Below are 19,318 nucleotides of genomic sequence, written 5' to 3'. Positions count from 1 at the left end.
TCCACCTAAAAACATAAAAAAACACAACTTTTCTTACCTACTTGTATCTCACCATGCAGACAGCTTTGGTTTATTTTGTCTCACTTTTATGTGTCTCTGACATTTTTGCCTTCACCCCAATACAGCAGAGGTTTAGCAAACCAGACTACAGCTAAATGTTCACTTTTTTAAACAACAATACTAAAATGCTGATGCTAAGATGGGTTATCATATTTACCATCTTTATGTCAAAATTAGCTTACATTTACTAATTAGAACAAGCACAGCTCCAGCTGATGGGAATGTCAGAAGTACTACAGGTATCTGGGAATAAACCAATTCAAAATTTAAATAATGACCTGAAGATGGAACTAGATGAAAAGTCAAGAGATCAGAGGGGATCCATACATTGTCCATGTCCCTTTTGGACATGGGCATAGATTTGTGCATGGACACTAGGGACATGTCCCTACTAATTACAGTACAAGGTGTTGCTGAATTGTCAATATATTTACCCATCTCAAACAATCTTACCATTTAAACACCCCTCTGGCTATATGAGCTGCAAGGTTTGAGGGCTTTCTGCAAAATGTTGGATATTATGATGAAGTATGAAAAGGATATGGGGGCATACTCAACTATGATATGGCAGCCCTCAACTTCAAACTGCATTAAGCACTGTTGACCAGCAGCAGCCCAGCAGTAGTTGGCGATGAGCAGTGGTGAATCTGAAACTGTAAGTATTTATAGTTAGAAATTTTCAAGTGTCACAGAATTGAAAAAGTCTTCACTGAGCAAAATAACATTAGTTGACATATAGAAATTTCAGTGTTTAAGTGTTGGTTTGTGAGGTGAAAGTGCTTCCCAAGGTGACATCAGGTCCTTTTTAAAGAACACTTTCAACAAAAAAACAGCGAACACTTGCTAACATCTGGCATCTGTCAGTGTAGCAGCTGAGCTCAACTAATAAGAAAGTTTTCTATTCAACCTATACTGTTGCTTTTGGAGTATTCACCTCCACAGTGCTGGAGCAGAGGCATAACTCTCAGACATCAAACCAAAATTATCTGCATGGTCAGAGGATATATATGTTATTTTTCTGGAGTTTGGTTGAAGTAATCCTTAAATATTTTGATAGTGCTGCTTATATGTTATTAATCCTGCTAGGTGCCTGATACCTCAGTAGGTTGGCAGCACAGTTTTAACAGTGTTAGGTGTGTGACATGCATCAATTTAACATAATCTAAATTGTGGTAATTATCCTACATAAATACATAAATCCACTGTGAGGAGTTTCACACACACACTCACACACAGCTGATGTCCCGCTCACATTTGCTATGATCCAACATTTGATGAGCCTCATTGTGTAAAGATATTAAAAGAGGTAAAAATGACAGACAGCTGGTGTTCGTGAATTCGGAGTAGTAAGGCTGTAGTCTGACCCCTGTTAAAGCCTCCGCCCCATTTGCCCCTGTGCATCCTCCCAGCTGTGTGGATGCAGCATCAGGATGGCTGTGCTGCTCTCCAGTATAATCCCATTGGTCTGGGTGTGGGAGCAGGGAGCAGGGAGGAGGGACAGAGGAAGAGATGAAGTGGGTCATGCAGAAATGAGGCCATGTAGGGCTTGAACTGTAGCAGAACCTCCCATCTGGCGGAGAGCTGTACAACCTATCTGCCATGGCCACAAACGAAACAGGCCAAAGCAGCTGGCTCAGGTTTCCCCAGGGAATGTTCTCCAATCCAAGTACCGTATTCACTGTACTCATGATGATTTTATACAAATATTTGTTATTTTTATTTGTACAACTTGAGAGAACTGAAACTTTCCTTGATAATCTGCCTCAGTAAATATATTATTTTGTACATTTTATTTGAAAGGTCCAATGCTTCCTAATATTCATGTGCTGATGTGGGAACAGACTATTATATTAATAAAATAGGTATGAAATTTGTTTTGAAATTTATGACAATTACTCAAAAATAATGTGGTATGCTTACAGCTTGACAGTGGTAGGTAACAGCAATAATTGGGGGTAATGCCACTGAAAATACAACTGATTGGAAAACCAGGCATGTCCATCTGACAATCCCAACTGGAAGAAGAAACAGACCAGCTTAACCTATCTGTGCTTTTGCAACAGCTATGTCATGAATAGGAGCAAATTATATGTGGCAGTTTTACTTTAAGACCCCCTCTGATGAAAATCAAGTGTTCAAATCAAATCAAATCAAGGTTTTTGGCTGGACCGCAACAGCAGAGCCAGCCCTATAACCTTGAATGTCCATGACAGACTAACCGACTGATCACATGTCACATGATCACATGGTTAGCTGAGTGCCTGGTGCCAACAGGTGTTATTAGGGGGGTGTTTACAGCTGCAGTGTTGCTAACTTAGCACATTGCTGCTAGATTTAGAGACTTTTTTTCCAAATACACTGGTATAAACCTGGTACATGACTGGACTGTGTATCGTCCTGGTAGCTCACCTGGTAGACTGCATGCCCTTTTGGCTTAGTCCTTGCCGCAGCTGCTTGGGTTTGTTTCCGGCCCTCTGTGGCCCTCTCCCCAATTTTCTTGTCTCTCTCTCTCTTACTACGACTGTAATAAAGGCAAAAGCCTGAAAAAATAACCCAAAAAAGTAAAGATACTCTCTTCTAACTTTCTCCCTGAGTGATCATTTTATAAGTAAATATAATCCTAGCTGAAAACACAACACAGTCTGTGCCTTTAATTTATGTATTTGGTGATTTTGTCAGATGTCATATAAAATCAGGATTTGACCATAAGCGGTGCAGCCATACTAGGTTTTGACCGAGTCTTGTTTATATAATAAATCATCACAAGAAAAATAATCACCGCCATGACTGAGTATTTCCATCTTAAACTGCAGTGAACCAATGACAGTCTCATAAAAACAGATTCAGAAAGTCAGGTAGTATATGTCATATAACCCAAGGAACCAATCCTGTTAACTTGTGACCTGAAACCTTGTCAGTACAGAGAAACAGAGTTTGCATTAGCACAACCATGAACACTGTGTCAGCCACTGCAAGTTACAAGCTAACAGACAGCTCAAACATGTGGCTGAGTCTCTCTGATGTTTCCTCCTTTTACCATCTTGATACTCTCTGCTCATTCACAGCAGGTGGTGGGCAGGGCACAATGCCTGATCCAGATTTCTCAATGAGGAAGTCAGAGATGATCTTCAGCCCCAGTTTTTTTTTCACTTTTTACGTGTGAAAACCATGCTAAACAAAATATTAATCGTTGCAGAATTTAAAACATGTCTGGAAGAACAAATTTTATTGTGGTGACAGAGTGTACTGTGTAATGATAAGTAATGCTGCGCAGCCTGCAAACCCAAAAATTACTTTGTTATTACACTGAAGAAGATGCTACCAGAGTAAGTACACCATGCTAAACAATACTTCCATCTTTACCCCCAGCCTTTTACCAACTAAACAGCATTAACTGTTGTTTACTGCTGATAGCTCAGCCCCAAAACCATTCATCATTGTGTTTCTGCATTTTTGAGCATGATTGGACTACTGGCTGTGTTCTAAAAGGATGAAATTCCTATGAATGCATGTCAGAGAAAAGAGGACTGATTGTTTTGCATTTCCCTGGGGCTGTCGACAAGGGAGGACTTGGTGTTGTTATGTGCACCAATGGAACATTGCTCCTCCCCCAATAATGTATTTTTCAATAAAAGAAAAAAAAATAGACTTTGATTCAGAATGTGTTGTATTCAACATGTGAAAAGTCAGGGGTATGGACAAAAGTTTTCCTAGTTTTCAACTAGTCCTGAGCAGATTCCACACTGAGACATCGCTCAGCCAAGCTGTGAGAAATGGGAATGCTCAGTTTGCCGTAGCAACTCCACCTGTAGGTGACTGAGTTGTGTTATTATTGTTGTCCCTGTCACCCACAAGATCCTGTTTTGCGGCGGGCCCTCAGGTACAGAAGAATTTCTGAATCCAACATTCCATACTAAAGGCAGGAAATAAATTTGTATTGGATAAAATATTAAAGCGTTGCAATTGTCTAACATCAAGGTTTATCAATAAGGAATTGTATTTTTACTCATATCCTCCCAAACCTAATATAAAATAACTATATCATTTGTTGGTAAGTTTTGCGTGCTGTGGGTTTAAAATCAATTCAATTCAATTCAATTTTGTTTGTATAGCGCCAAATCATAATATACATTATCTCAAGGCACTTTACAGGGTCAGGTCAAGACCTCACTTTGTTACAGAGAAAAACCCAACAGTTCCCACAAAGAGCAGCGCTTGGCGACAGGGGGGAGGAAAAACTCCCTTTTAACAGGAAGAAACCTCCAACAGAACCAGGCTCAGGGTGGGCAGCCGTCTGCCTCGACCGGTTGGGAGGAGAAAAAGGGGGGGTGGGGGGAGGAGAGAGAAGAAAAGAGAGAGAGAGAGGAGAAGCACAAACTATGGGAGAGAAAAAAATACAAAGTTAATGGCATAAAGTAGTCAAGAGAGAGAAAGCTAGAGAGAGAGAGAGAGAGAGAGAGAGAGCCCAGTACATCATGGGAATCCCCCAGCAGTCTAGCTCTATAGCAGCATAACTAAGGGATGGGTCAGGACATTCAGGACATACCCGAGCCAGCCCTAACTATAAGCTTTACTAAACAAGACAGTTTTAAGCCTGATCTTAAAGGTAGAGAGGGGGTCTGCCTCCCGAACCCACACTGGGAGCTGGTTCCACAGGAGAGGAGCCTGATAGCTGAAGGCTCTGCCCCCCATTCTACTCTTAGAAACTCTGGAAACAACAAGTAGACCTGCGTTTAGAGAGCGAAGTGTGGAAAATAGGGAACTATAAGCTCTTTAAGGTACGATGGTGCCTGACCATTAATGGCTTTGAAGGTGAGGAGGAAGATTTTAAATTCTATCCTGGATTTTACAGGGAGCCAATGCAGAGAGGCTCACACAGGAGAGATGTGATCTCATTTCCTAGTTCCTGTCAGTACTCGTGCTGCAGCATTTTGGATCAATTGGAGGCTTTTTACTGAATTTTTGGGACATTGTGACAATAAAGAATTACAGTAGTCCAGTCTTGAGGTAACAAATGCATGAACAGGCTTTTCAGCATCCTTTAGACACAGAAAGCTGTTTCTGTGCTAGGATAAAACCTGACTTAAAATCTTCAAACAAACCATTCCTGTGCAAATAATCACATAACTGGTTTGCTTCTCAAGGATTTTGGGAATAAAGGGGAGGTTGGATATGGGTATATAATTGGCTAAAACATCTGGATCAAGAGTAGGCTTTTTAAGTAGAAGTTTAATTACCGCAACTTTAAAAGCCTGCGGTACATAACCAGTTGATAAAGATAAGTTAATCAGACTTGATATAGAGGTGTCGATTGAAGGAAAAACTTCTTTGAACAGCCTTGTTGGAACGGGGTCTAAAAGACAAGGTGATGGTTTAGATGAAGAAACTGTTGAAGTGAGCTCAGAGACATCAACAGGGTATATAGTCAAAATAAAAACCAGTTACAGTGGACTCTGAGGCTGCTGAACTGGACAGTACATCTGAGCCAGCTGTGGGGAGGAGATGGTGAATTTTTTCTCTAACAGACACAATTTTATTTGTAAAGAAGTTCATGAAGTCATTACAACTGAGGGCTAAAGGAATAGATGGATCAACAGAGCTGTAGCTGTCTGTCAGCCTGGCTACAGTACTGAACTGTTCTGGCTTTACGGAGACTTTTTTTTATACGGCAATAGGCTGTCTTTCCAAGCCTTCAGCGATTCTTCCAGGTTAGTAGAACGCCACTTCCTTTCTAGCTTCCTTGAACTTTGTTTTAAAGCTTGTGTTTCTGAGTTGTACCATGGAGCTAGCCTTCTCTGACTCACAACATTCTTTCTCAGAGGGGCCACAGTATCTAGTGTTGCAAGCAGTGAGGCTACAATACTGTCAACAAGATCATAAAAATCACATGACTTTAAAACAACACAACAGCAGGGGCAGACCCAACAGCTTGTGGTAAGGGTGCATACCATGTGGGTGAAAATGCTCTAAGCAGATGAGTCCCAGGTTCAGCTCTTGGCTGCATGTCATTCTTCACAAATCCTAACCCTGCATACAGCCAGAATTTTTACCAAATGGCTGAATAAGTAGCCTAATCTTAACTGGGTTTGCATTAAACACATACATCTTAAACCATGAAACATCTCTGGACCTTAATTGTTTGACCAACAGCCAATCATAACCCTGTGAACAACAGCCAAGCTATCTGATTTACATGTTGTGACTTTTTTAACACGTAGAAACTGCAAACAGGTCACTGGGCTTCCAGGTTTCAACAATAATTATCCCTTAACTCTACTATCAACAAAATACAATTGATTCTTGGCTGGAATAGTTCTTGCAGTCTTGGGGAGTAGTTGGATTATGTAAAGACTACACCCCTGCAAGAAAATGATCAGTATGTAAATATACAAACAGTATAAATACAAAACACTCACATGGGAATTTATGTATACAGAAACACACAGCTCCACTTCCCCAGTGCAGTCACTTCTAGTCACAATCGCTAACAGAAAGGAAATGGTGTCTGGCTCAGAGATGTTTGCAGAAGGCTGAAGGGCAATTTGGATAAAATGAGTTAGAAATCCATTTGGGAGGGCGGGAGCAATATGCCCAGTCTCACGGCTGCGAGGAGTGCTTCTCTGTGAAGTGTGTAGGACTAATGTTTTCTAATGTAATATGTCTCCCAGTGCAAAATGATTCCAGAGGTTTTGAATTAGGCTTCTTTGGGCGTTATCGTTCACAGAAACAAGCAAAAGAGACGTTAATGTAGCACTCGCTAGTGAAGAAGTCAAATGGTCAAAGTGCATTGCAGCTTCAGGCCAAGGGAAGCAATGGTGATTGATGCAAGATACTGTATGTACCACACAAGCCTGGCATCAGATTACTCCTCATTACTTCACACACAGCTAACTTCCTTATGGTGTGTAATGCTCTCAATTCATGTGGATATGCTCAGTTTAGGATATGCTCAACCCAATGACAATTCAAGGCATGGGGCTTCAAAACGTTTTGAAGCCTTAAGTGATATCACAGTGGGTTGCCGCTTGGTCATAATAAGGTGCTTGCACAGATCATTTTTTACACTCTCTCTCTTCACTCTCATTGTGTTCCTGTGTGTTTGCCAGGTTCAGGACTGAGTGACATAGCTGCTACTGTAGCAACGGTTATTCATAGCTGCAAAAAGCTATTGACTCATGGTAGTTCATATCTTCAGCAACCAGGACAAAATGACTTTGTTTTACATTATTGGACCTCTACAGGTAAATATTTGGAAATGCTCAAGACAAGGCTGCTGATTACTGACATGTTTTAGGTTTTTTTTAAAAAAACTATTTGTGGTGCCCCATCCCATTTTAAATATTTAAACAGGAAGACTGGATTACCTGAGGCATGAATACATTTGAAGTAATGGACTCCAAAAGTAGACCCAACAGGTTCACAGGATGTGCTTAAGTCCTCATTCTCCAGCATACATCATGTTAGTTACTGTGCCATCCTTGGTATATTTTCTCAATATACTCTGACAGCCAGTGAAATTCTTTCCTAACATCAAGACTCTGAAGAGAGTTGTCCCACGTCCACAGGTTTATTGACGTTGCAAGGAAAGTGTGAAACTGAAACATAAAGAAGCATGGTGAATCATTGATATGCTAGTCTTGAAACATAAGCAATTTCAAAATATAAATTCCATCAACTTACATCTTAAACCTCAATAAAATCTCATTTCTACTGTTACATGTTGTATTAAAATTAAGACTGTACTGTAAGAAATCTTTTAACAGGTAATTTTCCATTCATTAATTCACATAACCTAACACAAATGTCAAAAAAAATGATGTATGATCTGAGATAATACTATAAAACTGTGAATACATACCCACGATGCTGCATTAGGCATATGATGTAGGCAGATACAGCTGTAATTTGCTCAGATATGAAAACAACCTTGAAATCGCTGAACCACACTTAACGTGAATTTAATTCCTGACTACGGGTCACGCAACATGACAATTAGCACCTTGGATTCTTAAAGTGACCGCAATGTAAATAGAGAACACATTAAGAAATGCATCCGAATTATTCAAGAAATACTTAAGACTTTTGATATTCTAACTTATAGCTATGGTTATATTCATCCGTTCATCCAGTTAGTGGTTGTCGTGTTGTCATGTTATTTGTCACTTATTTTGATGTCATCAAATGCCATGTGTGGTAACAGCAGATTACCTGTGGGGAGATGCTTGATAAAATGTCATTTACCCTTGTAAAACATGTTTATACTCTGCATATAGCTAAGAGTCTAACAGCCAAATGAATATATAATATACTCTCATCAAGCCTTTATTAGGAATCCCATACTTATACTGTGTAGAGACTCCCAAAACAGCCTCAGTTCTTCGTGGTATGGCACATGGTCAGCAACAACACTCATATAGGCTGTAACATTCAAACAATGACTCATTGGTATTAAGGGGCCAAGAAAACATCCCCACCACCATTAAGCCCCCACCACCTCCAGCCTGGACTGCCGACACAAGGCAAGTTATGTCCATGGATTCATGCTGTTGATGTGAAATTCTGACCCTACCATCTGCTGTCTCAGCTAAAATCCAGATCCATCAGACCATGCTATGCTTCTTCAGGCTTCAACTGTCCTGTGTTGGTTAGCCTGAGTCCACTGCAGCCTCATGTTTCTGTTATTGGTGAAAGGAGTAGAACCTTTTCTTCTGTTGTAGCCAATCCACCTTTAGGCTCATCATTTTGTTCATTCTGAGGTGCTTTCCTGCTCTCCTGTTCATCCAGTCTGTCTCTGTGCTTCCTCCACAGAGCTGCTGCCCACTGGATGGTTTTTTTTTTTTGGCTCTGTTGTGAGTTTTAAAAATACAAAAACCAGCAATTATGCCACTGACATCACATTTTTTCCTATTCTGATTTTTTATGTGCAAAATAATTGAAGCTCATGACCTGTATTTGCTTGATTTTATGCATTTCACTGGGTCCACATGGTTGGCTGATTGGGTAGTTGCATGAATAAACAGGTGTACAAGAAAACTTGTGTTAGTAAAGAGGGGTGGGTTGTGTAAGTATGTAAAGCATTGTTTATAATGTATTTCTCCAAACAATAGTATGTAACTATGGAGAAGGATTAGGGCCACATTTGTATTTTTTTTTTCTTCTGACGTTAATCTCATATTAGATGTGCTGGCATAAAGCAAGTAGGCCTATTTGCTTGCTGCCGGGGAAGTATCTTTGCAAGAGTAGTAAGTCTCTCTTTGAGATATAGGGACTGCATGTGGAAGTGTGACATACATAGGGTTTACTCTGGACTGCAGTTAAGCTGCAGAACTTACCTTGGAGAAGTGTTGCTCTGAATCCATAGACAGAAAGACAGGGAGAATGCCATTGTGAGTGAAGTGTCTCCAGTCTACTTTCAAGCTTTATGCCTACTTATCCATTGCTAGAATATGTATTAAATTATGTGAAGGTCACATCCCAGCACTTTGTAAAAATGGTTCTGACTCAGAATAACTTGTGCTTGATAAGAAGGCTGCTTTTGTTGATGATGATATTACTGAAATCATGATTAATAAAATCATATTAATGGCATTCTTGCGGCGCCTCTTGACATTCAGCAACTGAGGCAACCGCCTGTGTCACCTATGCCATGAGCTAACCCTGAGAACTTGTTGGGTCAATGCATTGGGTCTGATGCCATAAAAAAAGGAGGACAGGCGTCGAGGGGGAAATTAAACTACCAGTGCTCAATTCGTCGGCATTAAGAGGTCTTGTCTATGGAGTGTCTTTGGTCCATCTGCATGAGAGGAGAAACCTTCTATTTTTAGTTTGGAGGATGAGAGATGTGCTGGTGCACTTCTGGCATCTCACCTTGTTTCGCCACTGACAAGAGGAAATGATTGTTTCCTACATGACTGACTTAATGCACTCTTACCACTCAGGCCCTCATTCTCCAGTTCCCACTCTATAAATCCAAGTGCATCTTCATCAAAACATCCAGTCCAGCAGATAATAGAATGCGTGTTCCGGCATAACAGACACCAGAGCGGTATTGATTAGCTGAATGTAAATGTTTATGTGAACAAGCACCAATTACAGCCCATTCTTGATTGTCATTCTTGTATTTTGTGTCCACATTGCAGCAGAAGAAAGCTTTTAAAAAACCCTAATTTCAGTTTATTGTATTGTGTGGTGGAAAAACTCTTCTTCTCTTCTGATGGGTATTGATTTAAATACAAAACTCAGGTGAACCTGTTAATTTTCACCTCTTTTCCAGCTGTAACATCTGTCAGAGCACACAGACACAGGCCTGTCAACTGTCCAGCACGGTGATGTTACACCATTATATCCACGGCTACATTGAGCTCGGGGATAAAAGTGTGAGCTGCAGTTCTGAAAGTTTTAAAAACACAATCATCAATCAAAACATCTCATACGGAGGCTCTTGCCAGTTTGCAGGATGGCCAGCGGCTCACTCTCTCTCCACTGTGTCTGTGTGTGTGTTCTAAGTGCATGTGATGACATCACTCCTTGCAGTTGTGTGTGTCCTCAGTCCAAACAGAAAGACAAACTCGACTGGCAGTGGAAAAGCAGTCAATCGGCTTTTATTAGCAGGTTTACCTCCATTCAAAAAACCCACTTATACCTGCTAATTTGGTGGAAAAAAGGTATTATAGAGTTCAGTCAATAGCGTCTTGGCAGAGATGCAAAACATCAATACAGACAGTTACCCAATAGGGCCTGTTGAACACATTCACTGGAACACTCTTATCCAAATATTTCCTGACACTGAGGACAATGTCCTCTTGGTTGCACAAATATCAGAGTGATAGCACTCTCAAATGAACAACAATTCAACTATTGGACTCATGACAGAACATATCTGCTTTCTCATGATTCTTAATTCCCCTGTTGTGGCTTCCTTATCGCTGTATCTGTATTTGAGCAGTATGCAAACAGTGTTGAGCTGTGAGTTGCTCGTGTAATAGAAGCCCATTGCTATACTGCTCTGATGAACCTCTTGCCAGGGTCATCAGTTTTACTGGCCGACTTGAAATCCTTCCAGGTCTCAGAGGCTTCCTCAAACATCAGAACAACTCTACTTCACGAGATCATTGTCAGCCACCTTTTTGTTCATGCTGTAAGATGAACAGAAATCTGTGTTTTAAAGCCAATAAGATCCACTTCAAACACTAAACAGGGGAAGTAGCTCTGAGGTAACAGGAGATGTCTTGTGGGAGCCTTAAGCAAAGCCTTCACTGAGTACATGAATTACACTGGAACATCACCGATTAATCAGTGTTGCATTAGAATGCAAGACACTAGGGATATGACCAGAGCTCCCATACAGTTATGGTCTCATTCAAGTTTGGTTATAAACTTTTCAGATTAGAAATCATATTTTCATATTATCCATCTGTTGAAGCAGATGGATAATTTGTTGGTGAGGTCACCCACAAGTTTAAGAAGGGATGATTTGAACCCTTTGCAAATCACGATGTTGCAATGTGACAACAAAGCAGTCACTGTCCTCCTACCTGGATCTACTGTTGAGCCTTACAGGATTTGGTTTCTCTGAGTGTTTACCTGAAATCTGCTGTGTTTTTATTACATCACTCTGAAAACAGTCAGTCAATCAGAAGAGAGGCTCAGAGCCGGTTGTTCCTGGAAGTCCAGAAAGAAGCCTGAGAGAGAAGATGTAAAACATTGAGATTGTTTTTGGTTCTTTAAACCACAAATATATTTTTCTTATGGATATCAACACTTCAAATAAAATACGGGTAAAGTGTAAAATAACTGTATTTACATACAGTTCTGAAATACTTGTAATTTGAGTATTTTTCATTTTATGCACATTTCAAGTTCCACTTTTAGAGGGAAATATTGTACTTTCTACTCCACAACATTTATCTGACAGCTGTAGTTAATTAAGAATCTAATCAATATAATACATTGTTATAGATTAAACTACCCAAGTTTGTAATTGGTAGTTAAAATGAACTCAACATTTTAATTCACAACACGAAATGTTTTTTATGGGATCTTGCAATACTAATATAGTAATAATCTAATATTATAATTCAGACAACCATGTAATATTCTGACCGGCCATCCTGCACTTACTTACGTACTTTTACTTGTGGTACTTGAGTGGACAGACAGACTGCCAGACAGGGCTAGATATAATAAAGTATAGTAGTATTTTACATGTGCCTCAAAGAGAGACTTACTACTCTTAACCTAATCACATGCTTGAGGTAAATACAAACCTCCAGGATTATGGAGACTAATGTAAGGAATGTAAGCTTATATTTTTCCTGGTTTGGCTGGCAAAACCTAAAACAGATAACAGCAAAAACAGTTAATCCATATGTCCTCAATTTTGATAATGGTGTGACAGAATTTTAAGCTTTTACAAAACTACGATATGGGAGTACCACCCTGGTCCTTCAACTCAGTCAATGCTGACAGGAACTTGCTAGCCTGTGAGTCAGCCATAATGACATCACCCAGCAGCTAATGCAAGCTTGAAGCCTCAGTCTGAGAGGAGTGGTAGACCAGAAGAGCATCAACATACTGATTGACAGCCACAAGCTCCCACCCCTGACTCTGGCCTTCTCTTATTGGCTGGAAATGTAAAGCCAGGCTGTTCAATGAGTCTGGGTCACAGAAACCAGCAGAATATTTTAAATATATTTTTGGGCATTTCTGCCTTTATTGGACAGGCCTGTAGAGAGTGACAGGAAAGGGACAGAGAGTGGGGGAATTAAATGCAGGAAAGAGTTGGGCCGGTCGGGAGTCAAACCAGGAACTCGCCTGCTAAGAGCATCTGCACTCATGTGGTGCATGCCCTAATCACTTGGCTATTGGGTTGCCCCCCAGCAGAATATATTAACTAAAAATATTAGAAAAAGTTGCACACTGTAGCTTCAAGTATTAGGAAGAATAAACCGTATCATTAGTTGTATTAGTGGTTTCATTAAATACATCTGGTCTCTGTGTAAGCAACTGGGTGCTGACTGGAGTGCAGCTAAAGAGATGGCTGGATAATTATCATTGTCAGCAATTGTGGTCTCCAGGGTTTTCTTGTTTATGCCAGTGTGTGTGCAAATGAAAAAATGGTAGAAATTAAAAAAAAAGTTTTAATGTGTGATTTGTGTATGGATAAAAGCAAAAACCTTCAGATGAGCAAATCTACCTGTACACATATAAAATGGCCCACCAGCACATATAAAACTTTCCACAATAACACCAAAACACCCACAGTCTAACAGACAAACTGGTTTTCTGATCACCTCCACCATGGTGATATTCCGACCCATGAGTACTCAATTATGGTATTGATACAATACTCAGCAGTCATGAGTCAGATAAAACCCATCTCTGAACTCGGCCTCTAGTTTGATCTCAACTAAAATGGTTTTCTTGTTTTATCGACAACTTTACAATATAAGCCACATTCACCCATTCACATGCACAGTCATACAGCACTTATATCTATACATGGAGCGCTTCTACCGTTCACACACACACAAACACACACACACACACATTCATACAATGATGGCACAGCCATCAGAGGCAATTTTGGGTTCAGTGTCTTGCCCAAGGACACTTGGACACGCAGACTGGAGGAGCCAGTGATCGAGCCACTGACCTTCTGCTCTACCTCCTGAGTCACCCCTACACACCTTTTAAGTTTTGTGACACTATCATGTTGACAAAAACCTTCCACAGACAAATAAACACCTGCCAAAGAACTCAAAACCACTTCTGTGGTAGTTCCCACTACAGTAGGTGCCTCCAGGACCACATTTTTCCACGATCTCTCTCTCACACACACACACACTCACAAACAGTGAAACAATACCTGTAACAGTGTGTCATCATAGTGGGACACTAGGATGTGTAATATAACTGAACAACAATGTAATGTAAATTTAAGGTCCTCTCACATTTGAAAAAGGTGATTTTTACATTACCTCCAAATTAAACTACAGAGCAGGTTCTTTATCGATACAGATAACCACAAATGTTCACATCTTAAACAACATGTGGTTTAGTATTTCTGTAATTCAGCCATCTCCATTAATTGTCAGTCTGACTCGGGTCTGCAATGTCAGTTAAATATATTTCATCTAGAAATCCCATAGACATCACTAGGGACTCTCAGAAATGTTCATAATTACACAATGAATGGCTCCCTTGACTAATTACTTAATAGCTGTAGAAGAACGCATCATTTTTCTGACACCTATTGTATCAGAGTTGTAGATAATAGAAATGTATGTTGGAAGTATTCCTTCAGCATTGACACAATAGGGTCTAACACAACAGCAGATTGTCATTGTTTCTGGGTGGATGAGTGATTTGCCAGTGTCTGGGTATTTAATGGATTACTGCAGACATAGAATCTGTGGCTGAATCATGTTTTAACATTCTGCTCTGTGTGTCATCAGTGTGGATCTTATGTAATGACCTGTGAATCAGTGATGTTTCTGAATTAAAAAATGAAAAAAAATGTTTTTTTTCTCTGCAGGTTCCATTGCAAGGTGCTCCTACATCAAATATCACTACTCCTCAGCTACGATACCCAAAAATCTCTCATACAACATCACCAAGACAATAAGGCAGGATGAGTGGCACTCCCTCCGTAAGTCCGCTAGTCTCTTCTCTTTCTCTTTTTTTATTTTTATATGTAAATGCTTTAGGCTGAGGAAATTTTATTTCACTTTCCAAGGAATACTTATGTTATAATTGACATTTTTTTTAAATAATTGAGTAAGATAAATATAAATACACCACATTAGCCAGAGAGTTATTCACTGTCATATTTAATTGACTTTCTTGTACTTGCAATGGAAGTTATTAATGTAGCAGAGGCTTTCAAAAAATCACTGTGATTAAACCTGCAGGCTGTTTATTTTTAACAGGTAGACAAGTATACTGTATAATTTTCATTCAACTGGGGCTGTAACAGAGTCATTTCCTTTCAATTCAATTCAATTCAATTTTATTTGTATAGTGCCAAATCATAATATACATTATCTCAAGGCACTTTACAGGGTCAGGTCAAGACCTTACTTTGTTACAGAGAAAAACCCAACAGTTCCCACAAAGAGCAAGCGCTTGGCGACAGGGGGGAGGAAAAACTCCCTTTTAACAGGAAGAAACCTCCAACAGAACCGGGCTCAGGGTGGGCGGCCGTCTGCCTCGACTGGTTGGGTTTAGGAGGGTTTAGAACTCCTGAGTTGCTTTAGTGTGGAATGTGGTTTTTGCAGGAATCAGACCAACAAACATTTCCAATCTGGTGCAATGAAACATTAGATTTCTGGATTTCTGATCCAGTGATCAATAATCTGTCATTGTTATTATATGGAACTGTAGTTGTTTCAAAGCATAATATTTCAACTACTTCTGAGGGGAAAGCCATGAAATGTATTGTGTCATGATTCAGAGAGGATAATTGTTAATGCTTTTTATGAGCCCCCTGACCTTCAGGTGCCTTAATCAGTTCCAAGTTTACTGTTGTGCATCATGACAATGACTGAATAGGTAATTTGGAAATTGGATTTCCATGAAATTTGCTGTGTGTGTTCATGGGCCTGAGGGAATGAAAGCTATCTGTTGATTACATAAACCAAGGTGTGACCTTCCTTTTCCAGCCACTATCATGTTACCACATCAGTCTATTATCTGTATCTGTTACTCCAGAGGGAAATCTTGCTGCTTGCTCCAGCTCAAACTGGGCTCACGTTTTGTGAGAGGAGGGGTGCACCCTGGACAGTGCTAACCCCCTGTCATCATACTGCCTCGGGTGTCACATGTCAGATTTGTACATAAGATATCTGTAAGTGGGAAGATTGTTGCGGCATGTGCTGAGCCCATTCATGGTTTCCGATGGATGAACTGTTTTGATTTTTAAAGACTTGGCTGGTATTTTAACTTCCCCATCAGGTTCTAATGCATGTGGTTTTTGCAAGGCTTATACCAAAAGCATTTCCAGCATTGTGCAATCACTTTAACCACTAGACCACTTCTAATTCTTTATGGTGTCTTATGTTGATCCACTGTGCAAAATACCCCAGAATCCAGAAATGTAGTAGATATTTCAAACTATGATCCATATATGATGAAATCTGGACTGGACATGCTCTAATCACAGCATTGTAAGATGACATATCAAAAAATCTCCAAATATCCTCCAGATATGATCCAAATTCTTGCAAAAACCTAAAAAGGATATCTCTGGGGTTCTTGGGCACAATGGAATTGTTGCATTATGTGGTCGGTGGTTCAGTCTGTCCATCTATCTAGTCTTCTATTCAACAGTTTATTCTATAGCTAAAGACTGAATCTCATCCGTCATAATGTAAGTTTGCCTTTTAACAAAGTCAAAGACACAATATTTAAAGCACTAATCTTGAAACTTTATTTCCATTAAATCTGCAAATCTACAAATGTCAAAATTGAACAGGTATATTGGTATGAAATTTAAATTCACAAGGATGAATCTATAATTATTATGATTATGGGATTTTCTTCTGGCACCCCTCTCAGAGCAAATTTTCTGATTTAGGTCATAACTGGTTAGGCTCTAAGGATCAATCATCAGCATGTTGTTGGTTCTGCCCAAAACTCATTTGAGGGATTAGTAAACACTGAGGTATCTGCTTTCTGTTGTGATCCAGTTTGAGCTTTATTCCAGTTAGTCCTGGACCTGAGCTGGAGAGCTTCCTCTCTACAGTACGGTTTTCCTATTAGATTATATCAGTATGGGTACGAGTGCTGTCAGATGAATCTAGGGGGAGTCTATCTACTTTTAGGATACCTGCCATTCATTAGCCATTCATCTGTGCATATTGAAGCTCTCCAGTTGCCTGGCCAATGAGCCCTCCCATCCAGCGCGGCGGGCGGGGTCCGATAGCTGCGCCTAAATGGCAGCGGCTGCGGCTGGCTGCCTGTCTGCACTGGAATCACCTCCTCCCCCCTTTACCCCCTCCCCTGGAGCAAATTGTCTTGAGTCACTGTGTTGTAAGATGTGTTTGTTTATATATGCCTATGTTGCTGAGGTTTTTTTCTCCCGAATCCCACACTGTACCCCCCCCCCCCCCCCCCCCCCCCAGGAGTATAGTTTGGGTTCTGTTATTTTTTTCTCCTCTCCTCTCCACTTGTTTTTTCCCCATTCCTCCTTTTTAAATGGCGCCGCAGATGGCTGCCTCTGTGTTTTGGTGCGCTCTGCACCATTCACTAGAACAAATTCCTTGTACGTGAAAACATACTTGGCAATAAACCTGATTCTGATTCTGATTCTGATTCTGAAGTGGAAACACACCCTGACCTCAAACTGTCACTGTCTCAGTCTGACTAGGCCTGTCAGGTGACAGGCTTGGGAAAAGGTCCTCTCAGCTCTAAACTGCAGAGGACTGCTCCGCTGTCTGTTTTCCCCTGTCTTCTTCCCACTAACAGTCTGTCCTACAAAGCAGAAAAGGAAAAAGCTTGTATTTGAAGGCTATTCTATAGCATATCCAGGGCCAAGGATGATACTATATATCTACTCTTACCTCTAGTTGGACGATTCTTCAAAAAATTTTATAATTTTACATTTGTTGTTTCAAGAAATAGTAAGCATGACTACAGATATTGGAATCAGATCATAATAGAAGAAGGCATAAGCCATAATCATGTTAAACATGCACTTAACCTTGATTGTTCCCCTTTCTGTAAGTCGCTTTGGATAAAAGCATCTGCTAAATGACTAAATGTAAATGTAAATGTAGAAAAAACATGATGGCAGTTTCTACTGAGACTGCACACACAGCAAGGGGCAATGTAAGCGTCAATGCAAGTCCATCACAATTACAACAGATCGGTTCTCTGTATAAGGAAACTGGAAAAAGCACCTCCTGATGCAAAACATTTGGTGAATAAAGTGTGATATTCTGGAGATGAGTTGTATGACATGATTAAAACAATGAGATGTGGGAAAAACTGGACATTGTGCTGCATGGATTGTTGCATATGATGCAAACTGTGTTGCTCTTCAGATGCTATAGTTTATTATTTATATTAATTGCAATATTATAAAAACCATGGGCACCCTGGTAGCAATGTGCATACCACAAAGTGTAACATCCAGTCCCATGCCTGTCATACCCTCATCTCTCTCCTTGTTTCCTATCTTTATCAAGTAATGGTTGGCTTATTGGAAAATTAGGCTACATGAATTAGTGGTGTATTTTTTTCCAGATTAAATTTGGTAAATCAGTGAAATGAACCTAGCTGTATGACAGTTTAAGACATTACAGAAAGTATATTCAGCTCTAAACAAATGTACAGTTCCCAGCAGGAGATCATTGACCCTACACTTTCTCCTGTGGATAAGCTTTTTAGTTCTAGCCAAGGACTAATGACATCACATTTATTGGGCTGAATAGAGAGAGCTAGTGCTGTGAATGCAAATGCTCTGAAAATGTTTGGCTCAGTTTCTGCCACTTTCTACGTTGGTTATGGCTCATATGCATAACAGTGATGTGTTTCTTCACTGTCTCTGTAAGCTGAGGAAAATACAGAGCTCTTATTTATGGCTAGTCAGACATGTTTAATGGCCTTATTACTGGGCCTATCCACAAACCATCTCAGTGGGAGATAATTCCATCCCTCTAAGTGATGGCTTGTCACAGTGGGTATGAAAACAAAAAATAGCAAAAGAGTGAATAGGAGTGAGCATCTCTCACTACCAAACCAATAGCAGCAGCTCTGCTATCAGTTTGGGAGTGAGTGACCCACTAATAGCAAATTACGTGTAGGCTTTGAACTGGGGGGAGAGGTATCTTAAGGGACAGTCAGCATCCAATGAGTCCAAGGTCTGACTGCAGATGCTATACATAACTTGTACACTACTTTCTGATAACAATCCCACAATGCAATGCATCACATTTTAGATTAACAAAATTAGTGCTCTCTGCACCTCTTAATGATGCAAACTGATGATCATTCATAAGTTTCTGAAATCTTGATTCACTAGTCATTGAGTAAACTATTATGTAGTAAACGAATGATTTGTTAGTGTTGTGAAATAGCCTTAGGACAGGGCAGCTGAGTGACTGCCTTACTTGTAGAAGATGTAAAATAAAAAGCTACTACAAACTGTCTATTTGAAAGTTTATCTGGAATTGAACAAATGTTACAAACCTCGACATGCTGTCTGAAGTTGGACAGCAAGTTTTTGTAGGCACCGATGAAGTTGGTGGCTCTGATG

General features: G+C 40.0%; 1 protein-coding gene across 2 annotated transcripts in view; it reads left to right on the top strand.

Annotated features, from left to right (window-relative positions):
• The window catches only part of tmem178bb (transmembrane protein 178Bb), a 121,005-nt gene that overhangs the window by 53,615 nt on the left and 48,072 nt on the right, over positions 1–19,318 (top strand). For both annotated transcript variants that reach the window (XM_071502214.1, XM_071502216.1), the window contains exon 3: positions 14,597–14,710. In XM_071502214.1, the coding sequence (XP_071358315.1) occupies positions 14,597–14,710 (114 nt within the window). The remainder of the gene's footprint in view (positions 1–14,596; positions 14,711–19,318) is intronic.

Source organism: Trachinotus anak, unplaced genomic scaffold, assembly GCF_046630095.1.
Source record: "Trachinotus anak isolate AG129_WGS33_773 ecotype Australia unplaced genomic scaffold, CSIRO_AGI_Tana_v1 ptg000018l, whole genome shotgun sequence".
NCBI classification, from domain to species: domain Eukaryota; kingdom Metazoa; phylum Chordata; class Actinopteri; order Carangiformes; family Carangidae; genus Trachinotus; species Trachinotus anak.
This window is presented reverse-complemented; position numbering and strand designations above follow the sequence as displayed.